This window comes from Ictalurus furcatus, chromosome 14 (assembly GCF_023375685.1).
Source record: "Ictalurus furcatus strain D&B chromosome 14, Billie_1.0, whole genome shotgun sequence".
In the NCBI taxonomy this organism is placed as follows: domain Eukaryota; kingdom Metazoa; phylum Chordata; class Actinopteri; order Siluriformes; family Ictaluridae; genus Ictalurus; species Ictalurus furcatus.
In genome coordinates, this window is record NC_071268.1 from 7,361,394 (window position 1) to 7,383,223 (window position 21,830).

A 21,830-nucleotide genomic window follows, 5' to 3' on the forward strand; every position below is an offset into this window, starting at 1 on the left:
GTAGGGTGTAAATAGACTCAGTAACATTACGAATAAGAGGATGAATGAAATAGAGGCTATTTAAAAACCTGATAGCGATACACAATACAACTACTTTTCATTCATTTGATCACGGTGGAGCTCATGAGCACTGGGCATGAAGCAGAAATACATCCAGAATAGGGCACTAGTTTATCACAGGGCACCATCCACACACTCTTTCACACCTTGGGGCAATTTAGAAGAGTCAGTTCTTTTACTGGCATGTATTTGGGAGGCGGGAGGGAACCGGAAAACCATCAGGAAAACCACAAAGACACAGGGAAAACATGCAAAATGTCATACAGAACAAAGCTCGGGACTGATTCCTGGAGCTGTGAAGAGGCAATGCTACTGTACCACCAATTAATAATAATAATAATAATAATAATAATAATAATAATAACAATAATAAGCTTTAATATAGCACCTTTCATAAATTTTAAATGCATCTCAAGGTATAAAGTAAAAACAGAAAGCCAAGAAACCTCTAAGTAGGGGGAGGAGACTCTGTGTGTGTGTGTGTGTGTGTGTGTGTGTGTGTGTGTCAGTGAGAGAGAGAGAGAGAGAGAGAGAGAGAGAGAGAGCGAGAAAGAAAGAAAGGAGGCGGGAAGGAGAAACAAAGAGAAAAGCTGTGATGTCACTCCCCACCACACCACTCATACAAAGGCGTGAGTGAGAGAAACACACACACTTATACTATTCCACTACACAAACTAACTCCTGTTGACTCTGTGCCTTTCATTCTGGATGTGAGTATGTCTTTGCTTTCATTTCTCTTAGCAAAAAAATGTATGAAGTGATTACTCGTCTTAGCATTACTTTTCTTTGTTTTGTTTTTGTTAGACAAAACAAAAGTCCTTTCAGTCTTTTTTTTTTTGGTATGTTGTCTTGAACATTGTGAATGTTTCAGTCTTGCTGTAGTCCATTGTTTGTCTCAGCTGGATGTTTCTGCATGTTGCACAGCTTTTCCTGCTTAGCTTTGGGATTAAAACACTGAGCTGTTATGATTGTTGTTCCAGATACATTGTTAAGTTAATGTAAGTGTTAGGCAAAAAAAAAAAAAAAAAGTTGTGGTGTTGCACTTGAACTGGCTTTGTTGTCTTGGTGAAAAGCTCACAGAGGAGGATACATGTGGTGAAGTTTACTTTTGAAAAGAGTGGTGCTGTAAAGGCGTGGGGAGATTTTCTGATCTGTGTGACCATCAGACAAAGAATCAGAAAGACTGAAAATGGAGACTGCAGGAGGATCCTGTAAACTGTGCAAACCAGACCAACAGCTAGCCAGTGGATGAATGGATAATGAGCAATGAGTAAATAAAGCGACTGAGTGAGAGAAAAGAGTGGCTCAGCAGCAGCTGAAAGGCCAGAGAACCCTGAGAGGACAGAAACTGGACTGTATTGAAACAGACTGGCTTTTGTCACTACACACAGAGGTCAGGAAACGCAGCTGGGATCATATGAAACAGAGGTCATGCTCACAAACCCAGCACAATCCCTAAATGAGCACTTAAACTGCGAGCATATAATATGCATGTTTACCATGTTCTGTTTTGTTTTTTTAACTGTCTAGTGTCCATTTAACCTGCAATCATAATCAGCTAAATATAGAAAGAGACTTATATTTTAGCCTTTGTGCTAACAGAGCTGACTTGATGGTCTGAAGCTCTTTAGAAGAGATTTTGAGGAATGAATATTTTGCAAGCCAGACAGGTTAATGTTACTTTAGGCTAAAAATCAAGCTGGCAACTTTAAAGCCAAACATCGTTATCTAATAGCTAGCATCCTTGAGAGCATTACTCTGTAATCTTAGCGAGACAGATAAATCAACATAGCCGAAGCCTACAAAGTCACAACAAGGCAAGATTTGATCAACAGCTTGACAAACAGTTTCATACTGTGCCCTTTTAGTATTTAAATGCCTAAACACAGTAAACAGCTGACCAAATTGTTAGCAGACTATCAAGCACAAAGTTAGCTTAACTAGCTGCCCAGGACACTTTAGTTAAAGTGCACACATTTCATTTTAATCTACAGCTTGGCTAACTTGCTCTTTGAGTCCATATTAATCACCCAGCATTACTCTCAAACACCTTTGAGACAATACTAACATAGATATTTAAACACACAGAAAACAAGTAGTATGGTCTCTTCATCACGGCACGACCCTTGATACAGTCCAGGTATTAGGCTGACACTAATTGCAAACAAGGAATGCAAGAAAATAACCAGATATTCTGTTCCTCTAGAGCTAAAGGAAGTATTAGCTAGTGTTGAGTAATACTCCAACTTCAGTAACTGTTTGTTTTGTTGTCATTTTTTTTCAGTAGATTAAACATGGAATAAAATGATCTTTTTAGCTGCCAAGGAACACCCCAAAATGTAAATATTTATCCACTTCCTGTTGGATTTTAAGTGCTTTAAGCTGTCATACAAAGTAGCAGTTAATACCTTTTTGCCTTAATGGAACAATATTAGCTTCAGTGTTGCCACATCCACAGTTTTCCTGTGAAATTGAGCTAATTGTATATCCCCTAGTGCTTTTTTCAATGTTCAGCTGTCCAGTTATGGTGAGTCTGTGCCCGTAGCCTCAAATTCCTGTTCTTAGCTGACAGGAGTGAAAGCCAATGTGGTCTGCTGCTGTTGTAGCCCATCCACCTCATGGTTAAGTATGTATTGTGTTCTGGGATTTTCTCTTTCTCCACACATTCTTACTTTCAGACACTCATACAGCCTGATCGGTAAGAGCTTAAGGCTAAAAGGCAAAGGATGTTTTGATGTATAGCGAGCACCATCTGCCTAGAGGACTTGATGTTCTCTCAGAGGATGGCCTGAGGGCTGTAAGAAAAGCAGGTCAAAATGTATGAAAAGAATGTTAGGTTCGAAGTTACATAAGGAGACGGAGAAATATATCAGGGCCCTGTGTGTGTGTGTTATAAACATTTTCTCATCCATGTTAAATGGTTTTTAATGATATCCATGCACTCTTGCTCCAGTTCCCTATCCAGGATACAATCATGAGCAAAAGTCTCTTTTCCCTCAGGGTTTCTGGGAAAAAGGAAAAAAATAAAAGTGTAGGTCTATTTTGGAATAGTGAAACCTGGTTTATTTTGTTACAAGACAATGAAATCAATAGACAAGTAGTAGTGTAGTAGTATTATTGCTGTTGTATCCAGTCTACCTCAAGGATAAGCATGTTGTGTGTTCTGAGATCCTTTTCTACTTACCATGGTTGTAAAGCGTGGTTATTTGAGTTACTGTAAAGGTCCTGTTAGCTTGAACCCATCTCCTCTAACCACTCGCATCAACAAAGCATTTCTGCTCACAGAACTGCTGCTCACTGGATTTTTGTTTGTCACACATTTCTGTAAATAACAATGATTGTTGTGTGTGTGTGTGTGTGTGTGATAATCCCAGGAGCTCAGCAGTTTCTGAAATACTAAAACCAGCCTGTCTGGCACCAACAACCATGCTAGAGTCAAAGTCACTGAGGTCACTTATTTTCCTCATTCAGATGTTTGATGTGAACATTAACTGAAGCTCTTGACCTGCATGTGCATAATTTCATGCATTGTGCTGCTGCCATATGATTGGCTGATTAGATAACTGCATGAATGAGCATGGGTACAGGTGTTCCTTTTAAAGATTAAAGTAACCTGTTTATTTGCAGGGCCCTCTGTGGTTTGGGGGCATTAAATAAGCACTCGTACAGTTTATAGCTAGAAACAGCCCTGGTGTTAGGATACTTTCAAATATTCCATTACATTTTGCATTGGTTCTAATGTTGGATTTTAAAAGCTGTGGTTGTGATTAAGATGTTTGGAGGTTTGCTGTTGGGTTAATTTAAAATTGGGCTTGTTGCTTTGGTCAACTCATGGTGGGAGGGCAAAGTGGTGCAGCCTCTCCCCGGGTTTAATCCTGAGCTTGAGTGGGTTTCCTCTGGATTGTTGATTCTAAATTGCCCACAGTTATGGATGTGTGCGTGGTGCCCTGCCGTCCAAGATGTATTCCCGTTTCAGGCATAGTGTTCCTGAGATCCACCATGACCAAGATAAAGCAGTTACATACAGTTACAAACAAATTTGAGTCATGGTAACACAATAATGCTAATCTGTGGCGTTTGTCCACAAAGACGCCATTTTTAATTAAACTGTTCCATCATGAGTTAAACCGGGGGTGGGGGGGAGGGAATGGAAGCCTGCCAAATAACACCAGTGTTGTAATTGATTCCTCTTCCTCCTCTTGTTTCTTTCCCTGACTGTCTTTTTCAGAAAACACACCAATATACGGTGACCGTGCGTGCCAGGAATGAGCAGAGCTGAAACAATTGGGGCCAGCTGCAGGAGGATGGGAGTAATTCTCTCTTGAGAAGAGGAAAAGGAAGAGGGACAAAACTGAACAATCACATTTGCACGAGTGCTTCCTGTTTACCTGCAAATACACGTTCTCGTGTTTAACAAACACTTTGTACCGGGCCCCATACACACAATCCAATATGCTGCAGCAAATTCTCACAAATATGTACGTCGACCCGGACATCCTGGAGGCTCTGAACGAGGAGCAGAAGAAGACGCTGTTCCTGAAGATGAGAGAAGAGCAAGTTCGCCGCTGGAAGGAGAGAGAGGAGAAGGAGGAGAAGGAAGGCAGGATGGAGAAGCCCAGGCCAAAGAAATGTAAGGCTTTTCTCACAATATAACAAACCTCAGTATGTTCGTTAAATGTATCGCTGCCATTCGTCCTGAAGTACGGCCTTCCAAACTATTGGCTTTGCTTTAGATAACGTTCAAAAGGGGGTCAGTGAGATAATGCTCTTGTATTTTGGATTCACTCCTAGAGCATGATTAGACCCTTTGTGACCTTACTCAAAGCAAAACATATTAAAGCACATCAGAACATCACCTACATTCATCAGATATAAAGCCGAACATCACTCGTCACACAAGAGTGCTTATCTCTTCACATCTGTTATGATTTAACAGGAAATCTAAGAGTTTAGTATGAGATTGTTGGGATTCATTAACTGATCTGACATTCTCCAGCTGTAGCTGCATTGAAACACTAAACAAACCCTGTCCTGTTTTCCTGGGCATCTCCCATGACGTCTATACAGTTGAGTGCTCGGGATTTTGCATAGCTTTTGGACAAAATGTTTAGTGTGTTAGGTTTCAGACATTCCTTCATTATCTCAAGTAAAACAAATGCGCTGTAAATATCCTTTAAATCCTCTCTGATATCTTGCATGCCATTAAAGTGCCATCAACATTTAGGTCTAATTCTGAAAAAGCTTTGGATTCTCTCACCCTAACAAAAAAGAAATCACATACATTTCACATGCGCACATGATTGTGTGAAAATGGTGCATTTTAACATGCCCTGAAAATATTATTATGCCCTGAAATTGCACGTGCCATCATTTTTAATTATGTAGCATCACATGTCATTTTAATTTAAGTAAGTTATTTCATTTTTTCCCCTTTACATGCATACCATGTTTGGTCTTAATATCATAACCAAACTCCTTTTGAATTCCATTCAAGCTTTTCATAACTCTCTCACAGTCTACTTGCATGTCAAACTGTAGATAAATAGCATCAAATGGCATTTGTTTTTGCCTCCTGTTGCACCTTACAGGTTTGAAATGTTTGTAATGGTTTTATTTTTTTTATTTTTCAAATGAGGGTTAGCTTGGCATACACACCATAAGGAGCACAACAGCTGAATAGGTGAGGATGTGTGGAATGCGAAGCATCTCGCCTGCAGAATATCTCGAGGGGGAACTTGGGGGCATGTTCCTCAAGAAAAAAAACCATATTAGACCTGCATAATCTCAGGAATCTGGTACATCCACATTTTCTGCCGTGCCGATTTCTAATTTAGAAAACGTTGCGTGTCTGTATCTATCTTTAGAACTAAGTGCGTTTAGTGATTTGTGGTCTAAAAGCGTCGCAACAAATGGATGCTTTTTTTGTTTCTTACATAATCATGTGGTTTGTGACTTGTGCCTATTCTATTAGACAGGGTTGGTCTTGGGTTGAGGCTCTTCCTGTCTGTAGTACTGTTGAGCTCAGGTTGAATTCGCATCACTGGTCGCGCTGCTGAAGATAGTGCTCTTTATTGTGCTCTGTCTTTTTGTTTTTATTATTAGTCCGAGTCGGTCTGTAAAGCATGCTTTTGTTGGTGCGTTCTATGCGTCAGCACTGCATCAGTGGTCTGAGTAGATGTTGACTCAGCATTAGGTATGAAATCTGACCTGGTTGGACGCAGTGCTGGTGTTTCTGTTGGCTGACGAGTTGTGTACACAGTAGTGCGAAACTGGAGTTTGCACCTGTCCTATTCCGAAACAGGTGAAACCCTTAAAAATCCAAATATAACAACGTTCTCCGCGATTACGTCACAAGAAAATTGAACACCTTGCTGTTTGGTGTGTTGTCAGATGTGTTAAAAATAAACCTGGGAGATCTCTCCACTTGCCTAAGTGTAAGATACATACTCAGGTCTCCTTCTTTGTCTCTCGCACGCAGTCTGGACGTTATGTACCCTGACTTTATGCCTCACGCTGAAATACAATACAGCTCCTCAAGTGTTCAAACACACAAATGAGTTCTGTGTGTTTAAACCCACTGACGCGATCGACGTCGGAAGACACGTACGTGTGCACACGCCCTCGTTATCCAAAAGTACGGCGACCCTGCACTTCACATGCGCTGTTTGTGTGTTTACAAATTGCCAAACTGTAATGGTGGCATAGTAATGTGACCTATGTACACCACATACTAAAAAATTTAACACGTGTGCTAATCTCTGCAAAGCACAGACATGAATCTGAAAGTAGCTGCACCTATGAAACACAACACACATCCGTAAATATATAATACAAAATAGAAAACTTGCAAGCAAAAAAAAAAAAGAACGGAACAAGCAAATTAGAGAAATTAGACTGTTTTCTATGAAACATGACGTCAACATGACTTGATTTGTTACGATTTGATTTTTTTTTTTTTTTTTTAAGTTCATCCAAGTTCTACCCATCAGTTCCTCTTATGAGGAGCAAAACTGTTTAAGATTAAGTCGGGTCACCTTGATTGACTAGAACAAGACACTTCGGTGATCTGGATGACTGATAAACAAATCTAACTCTACTGTGGCATTTCAAAAATAGAATGAAAAATGCAAACGTAACCTTCATGACCCTTAAAGAGGCTGTGCAGTGCTTTTTTTGATAGGAATTTTAAAAATTCTTATTAAAGATTTTATATCCATTTACACTGAGTTGCCAGTGTATTTGGTACATTTAACTTGTATTTACAGTCCTTGTCCATTTTGTCAGTTAAACTTACTGTTATAGTGCAGTCTGAAGTATAAGTGGCCCATTTGTATACAATACCAATATCAGAGCTCTGATTATGGACTAGTATTTGACACGTGCGTCCTCTTAGTACCCGAGTTGACTCTCATAAAATTACATCAAGCACCAAACCAAAAGGGCCAATACTGGCTCCTGTACTTCTCATTTGGTAGATGTACTTGTTAAAATGACCAGTGTGTGTAACTACATGGCAGATGTACCCAGCAACTGATCTGCATTCAGAACCAAGCAGGATAGCTTGTGCTTATAATCCTACATGCTTGTATTTGTGGGACAGATGTTGTTTGTTTTTTTTATTTTTTTTTTTATTGCTGATTTGTTTTCATGGCACATTTGTTTTGTATGTGTTCTTTCTTCCCCAGTGCAGTTCTTGCACGTTAAAAGATTTGCATTTGTGTTTTGTAAAAAAGTTGTTTGCGTGTATGCTCTTTTGCATTGGCATCAGTAGCATTTTGTTGTTATGAATGTCCCGCCTGATGCATCATGCTAATTAGGGGCATGGTGATCTCCATGAGGTCTGGAGGGTATGAGATGGAGTATGTGGATGTAGGTTCATTTTTTGATCCTGAAGATCAGGGAGTTTTGAAGAATTAATGTCATGCACCCCCCCCCACCCCAGTTCTCCTATCCATATGTCTTTATCTTGATCCCTTTCTGACATGCCTACGTCACACGGTGAACCAGGTTTCTTTAGTAACAATAATAACAATAACTTCTCATTGTAACACACTCCAGCCTGCTGAATTTTACCTGATCCGCTGAATGCTCACTGCCCATCCCTCTCTAAACCTGGACTCCGATCATGGAATGCTGCTTTGTTTTGTGTTTGTTAAGCTCCCTGATGTTTTGAAGGTATCTTTCCCTTTAGAGTGTTGTTATGCAAACACAACCATACTAATGATCACTAATCATGTGACATGTGAGCAGACACTGACGTTAGTTTGTGCGCAATATGATACGGTTATGTCACAGTGGAATACGGTGGAGGGTAACCTGCGCACTAATGAAGAAAAACGTGTAGATTACATGCGGTAATGGGGTGGTGAAGGAATCCTGAGCGTGTGTGTTGAAAATCCAATTCAGTTGTATTGTTGTACTTTTACATACACAAACCGAGTAATAAAAAACTGTTTGGCTAGCTTGGGTAGATTTAAAATTCAAGAGTCAAAAATCGTTAAATAACAAACATTAAAAAAATTAAAAATCACATTAAAGGTGCCGTTTGTCAATTTTAAGTGTCCCTAAACCTATGATACTCAGAATTTAAAAGATTCCTTATAAAAACAAATGTTGAAGCTGATTAGTGTCTTCTTCATGTACATGTATAGTGTAATATAATATAATTTTTAGCTACCGCATGCATTCAAAAATTCAACATAGAACATCTCTAGAGTGTGTAGTCAAATACTAATTTTTAAATTAAATAATTAAAGTAACAATAAATGTCCTATTTTTAGGTTTTAAATATTCTCTAGACCTATGATACCCATATATTTAAAAAAAATAAATAATAATAAAAAAAACTAACATGCAGCATCTGTTAAGTCTGCAGTTCAGCCACCATTTTCAGAAAACATTAAATGATAAAAAAACAACATTTTAAAGGTGCCATTTGTAAATTTTAATTCTATATCTAGGCCTATAATACTCATCATTTGAAAAGTACCTATGACTTGGAATAATCGAGTTGCCTAGTTTCTTGTTTTGTCTTCTGTTCACATGGTTTTCTGGCCCAGAAACAAGCTCCACCCCCAGTTTTAGCTCTATGCCTTTTGTTGCCTTTTAACGACAACGGACAGCATTTCATCAATAGGGGCGGGGTTGGTTGGGTAAAAAAACTAATGCTTGTCCATGCTTTCATTACAATTTCAATTCACCTTACAGGCAGCAAATGCTTTAAGTATTACAGCACCATAGTGATATTTTCATTACTGTATTAATAAGGAGAATAGAACAAGTTCAATATGCATGGCTGTAAATTTGAATAAAGTTGTGGTTGAAGGAGTGCTTGAACATTGAAGAAGAAGGACCCTTAATCTCCAGGCATTGTCAGATTTACAAACTCGCTGTTCTCAGATCCACACTGGAAATGTATAGGAATACAGAATATCTATTCAGAGTACTGTTGGTAAACCCCTGCCACTGAAAATCCCCCCCCCCCCAAAAAAAAAATCACCAACAAATGTCTTTTTTTGTTTGTTTTTTTGTTCATTTCTTTATTTTTTAAATAAAAGACTCTGAATTTGAAAACCTATACATGTAAATGAATCCATACTTACCTGAGCTCATTCAGCACCAGCTTAATACTAGATGTTTTGATGGAGGAGGCCATTGAAATCACCAGCCCCAGCACCTTGCATGCTTTCAGGTCAGGATTAGCCCCTCTACTCATCCATAACCTCTAATTAAACACCTGCAAAATGAGCTGTATGGTTTATTTAATTTAATAAAATAACTATTGAGGATAACTACAAGGTAGATGCATCCAGTATGCTAGTATCTCTAAAATTGTACTGTTATTACAGCTATTGGACTAATGTAGGTGGTGTTTTGTAGTTGTTTTAAATATTTTATATATATATTTGTCACAAATTGTTGTAGTGTTGAAGCCATGTAACCGGAATACCAAATTCGCCCAATTGGTAACACAATTCGTTTGTTGTATCACACCGCCCTCTGGTGGTGACTCTGTGGTTTACTTTTGATGCGAATTTCGGCTTTTTTCAGTGAGTCAGATCATTGGGTCACTGATAAGAGTCGACTCTTTTAGTTTCCAAACTGCTCGTTGCCATTTTTCTTCTAAACTGAGTTGGTGGTATTTTGACCAGTGATTACTCTTCTTTTCCGTCCCATATACACCACTCAAACACATCTCACCTTTCACGAGTCAACTCTCAATCAGCGTTTAGTAAAAGAGCCGACTCGGTCGTGAACGACTCTTCATTAGTGCTCTCGTCTGTTGTTTTTGTTTTGTTTTGTTTGTTTTTTTTGTTTTTCCTATCGCATTTTCATCACTTAAAAATAATTTATATTAATTAGTTGGCACCTAAATTTCTCAAATACTACTTGCTATTTGTGTGCAACATCAGAGCATCTGAGACATCAGATTCATCACATAACCCTGATGTGTATGAGGTGTGGTGTAAAGGTCTGAATCTGATGTAATGAGGTATGATGGGTTCCATTTATTTTCTCTCTTTCTTTCTCTTTTTTTTTAGCCACTCTTAAGAAAGTGAGTTGGCTCCTGGGACGAGATGGAGACGTGCAAGTGTGTGTTATCGGTGAGACGGATGAGTTCAAATCGTCCAAACTCCTCCTGTCTGGACTCAGGGAAAAGCACGAGAACAACCTCAACACCTCCAACAGGTATGGCGTCACTCTGAGGTAACAGGGAGGTCAGGAAAACAACAGGCTACACCTCTCCTGAATAGCAGGTGTACACTAGTGATGAGGTTATTTTAGTCCTGTAAAGGTCATTGTTCACGTCAATGACTCCAGTCACAAGAAAGTAACATGATGAACCTATTCAAGCAAATGGCATGTAATTCAGAGAGTAAAGAGCCTGAATGGCAGCAGAAGGATTGTTTTCATTCCAGCTAATTATTGAAAAAGAAAAAGGCGGGTTGTTTGCTTCTACTCTCCAGTGTTTTGTTGTTGACTTTATCAAGAATCAGGCACATTTTAACACACACATACAATTTAAAGTAATATATAAATGATAAATGACATACAGTGAACCCCCTTACCTCATACCAAGACATGTCTGAAATTCCCTTGTTTCTTTTTGTGTTGCAGCTAAAGGCCTAAAGTAGTAGCAAGTATTAGACGCCTTGTCTTTTTTTTTCTTTCTTTTTTTTTTTTTCTGTAAATATAATGTCCAAATGTTCACATAATTGCTTCAAATGATATGTATGTTTTACTTGAAGGTAGTTTTGCTTAATCACACACAGAGAGTCTGTATTTGTGTCCAACGGTTGTTCATGTAACAGGAAATGAATAACGTGCATAAAAATGATATGGATTCATTCCAATCTTACTTTCATAAAGGGGCTTGCTGGACAAATCGCATATTAAGTGCTAAATAAAGCTCTCATGTACAAAATTATCTTAAATAATAGCAGTCCATATTATAACGTATCATCAGAAGTTATTAAAAAAATATTAAGAGACAAAATCCAAATTATTATTAAGGTTCTGGGCAGTGGTTAAGACATTGGACTACTGATCAGAAGGTCATGAGTTCAAATCCCACCAAGGTGCCACTGTTGGGCCCTTGAGCAAGGCCCTTAACCCTCAACTGCTCAGTTGTATAAAAATGAGATAAATGTAAGTCGCTCTGGATAAGGGCGTCCGCCAAATGCCATAAATGTAATTTATTATTGTTTTCAAAACTTTTTTTTTTGACTACTTTACAAATACATGCTTAAAGTAGAAATGTATCATCAGCATAACTTCTACTTTTTCCAATACAGTTTTATCTTTTAGAATTGGTCTAGAGAAGGAAATGAGAAAAAAAAAAAAAAAAAAAAAAAAAAGAGAGAGAGATTTATAACATAATCGCAAGTTTGTCTGTTGTTTATAAAGGGTCCTAAACCTTATCAGCATGTCCAACAAATTGAATATGAAACAAATACTTGCAGAAAAGATTTTAGGTTCGATGGACTACCCTTAATTTGCTCACTACGTTCGCCTGTAGCTACAGTACAAAAGTAAAGAAGACACCAGACAGGTCCTGGTTGAACACATTTTGGGAAGAGGAAAATGGCATTTGATGTAATTCCTTTAAATTCCAACAATGATAAACTCTCACAGCAGTGTCTCTTTTTTAATTTAATTTTATTTTTTTCTGAACAGACCTCAGATTACTGGTCATCTCAAAAGCAGCCTGGACAACCGAGTAATCCAGGAGGACCGCAGTACGCCTGGGGTAGAGCTACTGCTCAACGTATGTATAAGTACACCAGTTCAACACAGCTTAATTAAATTTCATCTCTATTCCAACCTGGTGGGTTTTTTTTTTTTTTTTTGTAATTATGTGTAATAATTAAGCCATTCCCATGTTCATTAAACATAACCAGCAATTTAAATGAACATGTGATTATAGCGTTCTTCTTTTCAGTTTAAACTGTATGACATGAAAGTGATGTTAGATAGAGGTCCAGATTCTGAAGCTTGTGTCCAGAAATGTCTACAAAAGTAGAACATCAGACACTCTGTAGCCCCTGGACGAAGCATCTGAGGCTGAGATTGTATTTAACATGCCTATACACCATGTGTGTTTGACAATGCATGGCTTCCATGAGTACCCTGAAATTAAATTCACACACACCTGTTTATGCGCAATATGGCAAAAATCCAACAAGTGAGACGTTCTCCATCATGTAAAACACGTACTACCAAACTGCCTTCAAAACGACAGCGTAACATCAAAATACTGTGGTTTCCGTGATTTATATTTATTCATTTATTTAAAAAAAAAAATCCATTAATTATTTGAGGAGGGTGAAAAAAAGAAAGATGTCGATTTTAACATCCAATTTCTAAGCAACAATTGAGTCAGTGTTCGAAAGAGAAGTAGTAAGTGTGAATCATGACATAATTTATCATAATATCAATATCATAATCGCTACACTGCCAAGCCGGACCCATAAAATAAACCAACTGGCAGAAATCGCTTGTATCTTTGTATCTACACTTGTTTCAATCATGCGTTTGAGCTGTACATGGCCTATACTTCATACTGACTGTACCCAGTGTCTGTGTGTTTATTTTTTTCCTGTATATGGTTACATTTACAGAAAACGGAGAGGATGAACCACTCCAATACTCTTCCAGACATCCAGCAACAAAACAGTCACTCCACAGAAGAGCTCAAGAACCAAAAGGATGACTCTTCAAATTTCAGAACACCAAAATCATACAGGGCGGATAGCGAGGCATCTGCAGTGACGAGACTGAACCAGATGGGTTTGCAGAAAAGCGCCGTGGAGCAAGACGTACAGGAAAGAGGTAAATGAGTGCAAAGTTAAACGTTTAAGCTTTACCGTACCCCAAATTAAACACGTGCAAGGAGTAAGGGACGATGTGAAGGACGATGTGAAGGACGATGTGAAGGACGATGTGAAGCTCACGAGACAAAGAAAGGCCTTGTTTAACACGAGAGCGTAACAAGTCGGTGTGCAGCTATTCATTCTTTCACTCATATTGATTATCGTCATGGTGGATAAAATGCCTAATTTTGTTTAACATTTTTTACAAACTAAGTGTGTTTAGAAAATATCGCAGGTGGGTGGGATTAGTCAGAATTCCTTCAAGAGTGAAACACATTTCATTGTGTTCCCATAGCGAGTTCATTAATAGGACTAAAATTAATAGCTGAAATATTACAGTAGTAATAATCTTTTATTTAAAATTTATTATTAATGTGCTTGAAATAAGAGGCCACGTTATTTACTGAAGTAAACAACTTTGTGCTGTGGTGTGAACCTGGCGAGTTTTTTCATGTGTATTGAGAAATGAGTGCCATCTAGTGGATATATAGTGAAACTGTCCGAGAGATCACTTCTAGCTGTCAGTTTTTTTTCACAGCGAGATTAAACCCGCTACTTTTAAAAAACCCAGTTTTGCTGCTGTGTACTTCTGCATATCATAATCTTCCTATTATGACTCCTCTAAATAATCCTCAATAAAAGGATAATGAGCCGATGAGCTAAACGATATGTAATAAAGCAGGGCTGCGAATGAGGAGCACCCCCCTACCTGAATCATTAGAGATACGGTACAACTGATCTAGGAGCAGGTTCTAACTGCGTCTTGCATTCGTTTTCCTCAGCTGGGTCTAATTCTGCTCTGACATCGTAGACGGTGCTTCCTTGAATAGCGCTCACACGGTCAGTCTCTAGTTCGTCGGGTTCGTCTGTCTGCTCGGTAAATTTTAGCTCTGTCTGCAATGTTGTGCAACTGATCACGGCCCACGACTGTGCGTACTCTCCCTAAATGTTCCCACAGTTTCCTGTTTCCTGTTTTAATCATTTCCCTATCACAGAAACATGGAAACTGGTATCTACGGATTATATACGTGTGTATAAAGAACCAGGGAGTGTCGAGTTAAAAGAGGGAAAAAAATGAATGCAAAAAGGGTTTGCAGTGTAACAGCATTACTGGCAACATGAAAATATCCAAATATGTATAACATAATGAAACTTGAATAGTATCAAAATTAAATAATTATTTTATTGGAAAATATCTGAAAATCGTTTAAATGAGTTTGATATATATATATATATATATATATATATATATATATATATATATATATATATATATATAATAAATATAAATATATAATATAATATATATATATATATATATATATATAATAAATATAAATATAAATAAAAATAAATAAAATAACATTTCAGTGAGTTGAATGTGAAGATGATGATGAAGAAACGGTTGTATAGGAAACCTCCAAATATCTGCACTCTTGGCAAAGCAGCCTAAAGGCATCTTACTGTAGGTTTGTGCCTCATAGAACCCTCCAAGGTTCTTCATATAGCCAACAATCTGTCGGCTAATTTTGAAAACCACACGTTTTTCCTCTCGTGTAATAGTAACAGTGTTGACCTGGAGGAATTGTATTTTTTTTTTTTGAAGCTGTGTATAAAAGTACTCACTGCACACACAGCTATCAAGCTGTTTTATATTAAAGTGAACAAAACTAGAAACTCCGACAGTCTCAGATATGTAAAATCTGCTGAACTGCCGGTCACATCAGTATCAGACTCTTTATATAACGCACGTCTGCACATTGTACTACTCTGGAACGGTTTGTGTAATTTTACCTTCATTTAGATCAGGAGAACTTCAGCGTGCGTGCGTGTATGTGTGTGTGTGTGAGAGAGAGAGAGAGAGAGGGGGGGGAGAAGAGAAGAGAAAAGACTTACACCCTAGTCTCCATGGCGACAGCCTAACACAGTCACCGGGTCACGGCTGCGAAGAACGGACAGAGACACATTAAGAAGAAGTACAGATCAAAGGGCAGACACAGAGCAGGAGAGAGACAGAAATAAAAAGGAGAGAGAGAGAACGAGAACGTAAGTGAGAAGGAGAAGGAAGTGGGAGTAGCGGGTGAAGGAGAGTTTTAAGGTGCATCATGTCATCTGGGAGAAAACAAACCCTTCTTGGGTTGAGAGTGAGAGACAGAAATAAAGAGAGACGGACATGGAGAAAGAGAGTGAGACCCATGGTCAGAGAGGGGGAGACAGAGAGCGAGAGAGATAACAGAAAGATGGAGGTGGTGAGTGACAGTGAAAGGAAGATGAAGAGAGTGATGGAGACTCCGAGAGAGAGAGAGAGAGAAAGATGGAAAGAGAGAAAGAGAGAGAGCTAGCTCTAGGCTCTAAGCCTTCAGGGAGAAGCTAAAAATACAGTCCATCCCCTCATCCGGCTGCTCCTCCGAATCTGAACAGCATCTGTCTCTCCATCCTGTTCTCATCCGTTCGCCGCTTCATTCCATTTGATTTTCGATTCAAAGACATTATTGATGACACTTTTAGCTTAGCGTTTGTTTGTTGTACTTTTTGCCAGTATCAGTTACAAAACTTTGATATACTTCAAATCAAAGTTTTTGTATTTTTGTAAGTCGCTTTGGATAAAAACTTTCCATCAGTCCAGCGCAAACTCGGAGTTAGCAGTTTCTGATTATATTAGCTAACTAGCTAATATACGAGAAAGACGTAAGAAAGCTAGCTGTTTTGCTTCACCTCACATCTACTGCTAGAAATTTCGATTTTAGTTAGCATGAAAGGAAATTTACAACTAGTTCGTCCTGTTTGTTTAGTTATGGAATGCAAAAAAAAAAAATGCTACCTTTCGGTGTCTCTTAAACTGAAACAATCGAGGACTGTACGACAATTTCATTGTTTTTTTCTGTCCTCTAGTAGGAATTTTAGCCTGGCTAACTTGCTAGTGATACTTTTTTATTATTATTATTTTTAATAGAGGATCTTGTGCCATATATTGCTGTGTCTGCTGACAATACTAGCTAGCTTTGTTTGCTAACTGATACCTTTTTCGATATTGGTGACTTCTCATTATCAGTATAGCTAGCTAACGTTGGCTAACTAGAACACTGTCGGTCTTTCTAAATAAAACCTAGCTAAACGGATCTCGTACAGTAAAAGGAAGTCCGACTTCGTAGGATAAATTTATTAGCATTTCTAACTTTCAAATCCTGTTTAGTGGAAATGTCTGTTGACATTTTTCAGTGAAATGTTGCAAGATATTTATGCAAAAGCTAACAGACAGTGAGATTTAAAGAATCTGATATTTTATACGTCTTTAATTGCAACCGAGGAGGAAATAACGTATATATCGTATCCTCAGCTGGTCTGTGTCCTGGTCATGAAAGCTTTCTATAAGCAGAGGAGATTTACAGCCAATAAAAACTGCTTATCATTACAAGACTAGGACAGATGATTAAATGTTTGGGTGAGCCTGAGGTTGAGGTTAACCCATGTCATTTCACAAGTTTTATTGACACACACATTCTCTCTCTCGCTTGCTCGCTCTCGCTCTCTCTCTCTCTCTCTCTCTCTCTCTCTCTCTCTCTCTCTCTCTCTCTCTCCAGGAGTGGTAAAAGAACAAGGACTCGGCTCTCAATTCGGAAGTCGTGTGGCTCAGCTCAGGATGAACTTTAACACACCGAACACTAAGGTCCCCTCACCGTTCACCAAACCACCCATTCCCACCAAACCGGCTCATCTGCTGACAACGGCCTCCATCACATAAAAATCACACCCGGAAGAAACCAAACACTTCAGACAAACACCAGCTATGGGTTCTCAATAATTTAACATTAGCTGTAAATAAACGTTGATGCACAAAGCAGAGAAAAGGACTCCACTACACATGGGACTTCCTTCAGCTTGGTGTACGGCTATGAAGCAGACTATGGTGTCGAAGAGGTAGAACTAAAACCTGATCTACTGTATATGATATCAAAACCCTTTCACTCACTCCACTGCAGCAAGTCGATACGCACATCCTGGACTTTAGCAGTGCATCATCTTTTCTTTTCTTTTTAACAAGGTGTAATATCCACTGTAGGTCCTCTAAGCCCTTACTATATATATATATATATATATATATATATATATATATACAGTACCGTGCAAAAGTTTTAGGCACCTGCAAAGAAAAGCTGTAGAGCAAAGATGCCTTCAAAATGATTCAATTACATGTTTCTACATTTTTAAAAAAAAAAAAAAAATACCATAAACAGCAATTATTTTTTTCTCCTCTGAAAAGTGTCTCTTACATAATATGCTGCCTTCTTTACTGACACACAAGCATTTTTCTGAAACATTTAATTTTGTGCTAAAAACTAATGTTTGGAAATCTAAACTGTTTTTCGATAATGTAGAAGTCATAAAATAAATAAATAAAATCTATAACAAAGTTTGCACTAAACAAAATAGGGTGCCTAAAACTTCTGCACAGTACTGTACATACTCCAATTTTATCCAGTCAATGAAGGCCAAAGATGTTTCTAGATGTTTTCTACTTATGTTATCGAATGTGCTTTGTAAATATGATATTGTATCAAATATGCAAATAAAACTTGTTGGGTTTCAAAGTTGCACGTTTCGGTCTACAGGCGTCACAGCGGCGGGGAACAAAAATACTTTCTGCTTTTAAAGCTGCAGTCCTTAATGTTAAGATGATGCAGTTTTGCAATGCAAGTGGAAAAATAAGTAGCATTTTTTTTTTTTTTTTTTACGCTTCTATTGCCAAAATTTCACTACAATATACAGTATATGTACTACTTTAGCAGCTCACAATATGTATTTAATTTGATGGCTGTGGATGTTCATCCTTGAATAGCCTCGGGACTGCCGTAGCTAAGAACAGTTTGCATTCCAAGTCTCCATCACTGAGCAGTTAATAACTTCAGGTCGATACAGTAGATTTGAAGTTAAAACTACTGTGTAATGAATTCAGAAATGACTCTGATGTTCAGACTCATAAGCTGCTCATAAGTTCCTGTTAAGACAGTTTGCACTTTTGGACTATATAGTATACCGTTATAGAAGAGAATTGTTTTATAATCGCACTATCTGGTATCACCAAGATGAGGATGGGTTCCCTTTTGAATCTGGTTCCTCTCAAGGTTTCTTCCTCATATTGTTATTGGGTGGCTGTGGCTCAGGTGGTAGAGTGGGTTGTCCAATAATCGTAGGGCTGGTGGTTCGATTCCCAGCCCACATGACTCCACATGCCGAAGTGTCCTTGGGCAAGACGCTGAACCCCAAGTTGCTCCCGATTGGCAAGTTAGCGCCTTGCATGGTAGCTCTGCTACCATTGGTGTGTGAGTGTGTGTGTGTGTGTGAATGGGTGAATGAGACACAGTGTAAAGTGCTTTGGATAAAAGTGCAGACCATTTACCATTTGTTCTCTTCTTGATGTATTGCTTTGCTTGTATTTCCTCATTTGTAAGTTGCTTTGGATAAACGCGTCTTCTAAATGAATAAATGTATGTAAATGTCTCGGGGAATTTTTCCTTCCCACCGTTGCCTCTGGCTTGCTCATTAGGAATAAATTTATAAATTTAAAATATTATCCGGAATCTATATATTTCTGTAAAGCACTATACAAATAAAATTCAATTGAATTTGAACGTTTTGCATCTCAAAGTTTGCACAGAAGAATACAACTGCTAGTTTAAGGTAGTGTATATAAAGTTATTTACTTTTTAACCCTTTTGATTTACCTTGAAATACAATGATTGATTAGTATTATAAAATACGATAGAGACAGAAAGCAAATACAGGTTTAGAGTTTTAAAGCATATTTTATTACATATTAAACAAAGATGGCATGTAAAGAATGCAACAATCAGAAAATATGGATTGTAAACAACATAACATTCAAGAAATAGTGATTGTAAAGAACAGGTGGCTGACTCTCAAGTATTAATGCCTATAGATGATTTTTTTTTTTTTTCAATGCAGTCTGTGGAATCAAGACAAACTGTTTTTGTATTCATAGTCAATTGTACAGCTTGATAATCTATGGGTTTTCATTTTTTTTTATTTGAAAATAATATCATGTAGGAAGAGCTTACCATGGCTTTAAGATTTTCGCTGCGAGTCCTTTGTCCTAGTGGACTTTGTGAAGTCGATCTGGAAAACTCGCCTCCAGCTTCCTTAGCCTATGTCTGATTGCCTGGCAGTCTGGCCTCTGGCACTTTGCACTTGGACTGGATGCTATGGCAGGTCTCGCCCCAGTGGATATTGTAGGTCGTAAAGTAAGATGGAGGCAGCTGAACATGGCTGGGACAGGATTGGTTACCCAAAGTCATGACAAACTGCCTCAAGACTAGTTCCCTGTTTGCTAAGATCACATTGCCAGCTACATCTGTCTAGAAAAAAAACAGATTTTTTTTGATCGGGCTGTCAAAAATTTCAGTTTGTCCAGAAGAGGAATATGTAAGTAACAAATACTGCTTTCTAAATGTCTTTACATACTGCCGCATTGTGTTTGACCAGGCCGGTTAGAGACACCTTATCGCACCCTGGCAAACGAAGATCCTGATAAAACTATAAAGAACTTCTGTGATCTAGATGATATCTGCTGTTAGATCAGTTAAAGAATGCACAAGGAGCTTTTCAATTATTTGTATAGCATTTAAAACAGACATTGTTACACAGACATTGTTACCTACATTGCCATTTTGTTATTTTTTTTAAATATATATATATATATATATATATATATATATATATATATAGGCTGTTAGTAACAAATATAGTCAACTAAATGGAATTATTGGTTCCTTTTACAAGAAATGATTATATAAAATAAATATTACACACAATGATTCAGATTTTCCACTCATCCATCTAAAGATACTGTCTATCTTTCCTGTAGCAAAATTATTTGATAACTTTTTCAAAATAATTGTGAGACGTGTAAAGATTATTAGTGCTAAAATTATTACAATTATTTAAAAATAAATATGGACAAAATGTATTCCTTGGATATATATTTTTAAATGATTTTATATATTTTCTACTTTTAATGATATATTTTATTTTTTGGTCTCTAGGTGTTATATTTGTACAGTTCTTGTTTCCATGGGGTATACATATGAGGTTGCACACGTAAAAATAATAATAATAATAATAATAATAATAATAAAATAAAAATAAAAAATCCCTTTAACATACAGGAACATCTCAAAAAACCATGGAAAAGTTCTCTTTTTTCCATAATTTAATTCACAGAGTGGAATTTTTTATATATTCTAGATTCATTACACATAAAGTGAAATATTTCAAGCCTTTTTTTCTTTTAATCTTGATGATTACGGCTTACAGTTTATGGAAATCAAAAATCCAGTATCTCAAAATATTAGAAAAATATTTTTATAAAAAATATATTTGTGCATTACTATGGGGAAAAACCAAAGAGCCTCCAACACAAAAGGGATAGATGTTTGCTGACCTGGAAATGGATATTTAAAGCTTTGGCCCTAACACACATCGACACAGAAATCAACATAGAAATGTTTAAAAGAAGCCAAGATCTGTATGTTATGATGGTCATCTCAGCCTCTTGATTTGAGTATGTGGTGTTAAGTAAATAGGGATGTCCACATGCACAGGATATAAAGGAGATTAAAAGGAGGGTCTAAGATCCTCTACAAGTATCGCTAAACTGTAAGATGAAAGTTCAATCCTGCAGTGTGGTAAACGATGCAACATTCCTTTATTACTTTTAAATCTTCATTTAAAAATGCTAACCAGTTTTAATTTATTATTATGCATGTAGACAAATCAAATTGTGAATGCTAATTTGATTGGATGGGTAGAACTGCCCAAGGAATTTATATGTACTCCCTGTAAAACACACAGGCCAATTAGTCAAAGTGCTAACATACTAAACTGTGATTCCAGATTTAGTCCCCCTCTGCTGTTACAATAAGCTCCACTCTTAGCTGAAGGCTTTCTGCTAGATTTTGGGGCGTGGCTGTGGGGATTTGTGATCATTCAGCTACAAGAGCATTAGTGAGATCAGGCACTGATGTTGGTTGAGAAAGTCTGGGGTGCAATCAGTGTTCCAGTTCATCCCAAAGGTGTTCAGTGGGGTTGAGGTCAGGTTTCTGTGTTGGACACTCAAGTTCTTCCACTGCAACCTTGGTAAACCATGTCTTCATGGAGCTGACTTTGTGCGCAGGGGCACTGTCATGCTGGAACATGTTTGGGCCTCTTCATTCCAGTGAAGGGAAATTGTTACGCTACACCATACAAAGACATTCTACTGTATATAATTGTGTGTTTTCAACAGTTTTGGGAAGAACCAAATATTGGTATGATGGTAAGGTTTGGCAAATGTTTGGCCATATATTGCAACTCCCCTGCTAGCATGGCACCCAATCACCT

At 37.7% G+C, this 21,830-nt stretch overlaps 1 protein-coding gene across 2 annotated transcripts; it reads left to right on the plus strand.

Moving 5' to 3' along the window:
• Nucleotides 1–670: 670 nt before the first annotated feature.
• zgc:92242 (uncharacterized protein LOC436899 homolog) lies at nucleotides 671–18,932 on the plus strand. 2 transcript variants are annotated; one of them, XM_053641850.1, is made up of 6 exons: nucleotides 671–689; nucleotides 4,289–4,690; nucleotides 10,602–10,749; nucleotides 12,238–12,328; nucleotides 13,182–13,392; nucleotides 17,015–18,932. In XM_053641850.1, the coding sequence occupies exons 2-6, from the start codon at nucleotides 4,513–4,515 to the stop codon at nucleotides 17,173–17,175; spliced, it is 789 nt and encodes a 262-aa protein (XP_053497825.1). In that variant the 5' UTR covers nucleotides 671–689; nucleotides 4,289–4,512; the 3' UTR covers nucleotides 17,176–18,932. The 2 variants fall into 2 exon arrangements, with proteins under 2 accessions (XP_053497825.1, XP_053497827.1); XM_053641852.1 differs by having other exon boundaries at nucleotides 684–770.
• Nucleotides 18,933–21,830: the final 2,898 nt, after the last annotated feature.

Excerpts from the sequence above, each read along its gene's own strand:
- zgc:92242 (XM_053641850.1), top strand. The coding sequence starts at position 4,513 with ATGCTGCAGCAAATTCTCACAAATATGTACGTCGACCCGGACATCCTG. Across the intron at positions 4,691-10,601 it reads GAAGCCCAGGCCAAAGAAAT|CCACTCTTAAGAAAGTGAGT; the intron begins GTAAGGCTTTTC and ends CTTTTTTTTTAG. Across the intron at positions 12,329-13,181 it reads GGGTAGAGCTACTGCTCAAC|AAAACGGAGAGGATGAACCA; the intron begins GTATGTATAAGT and ends TTACATTTACAG.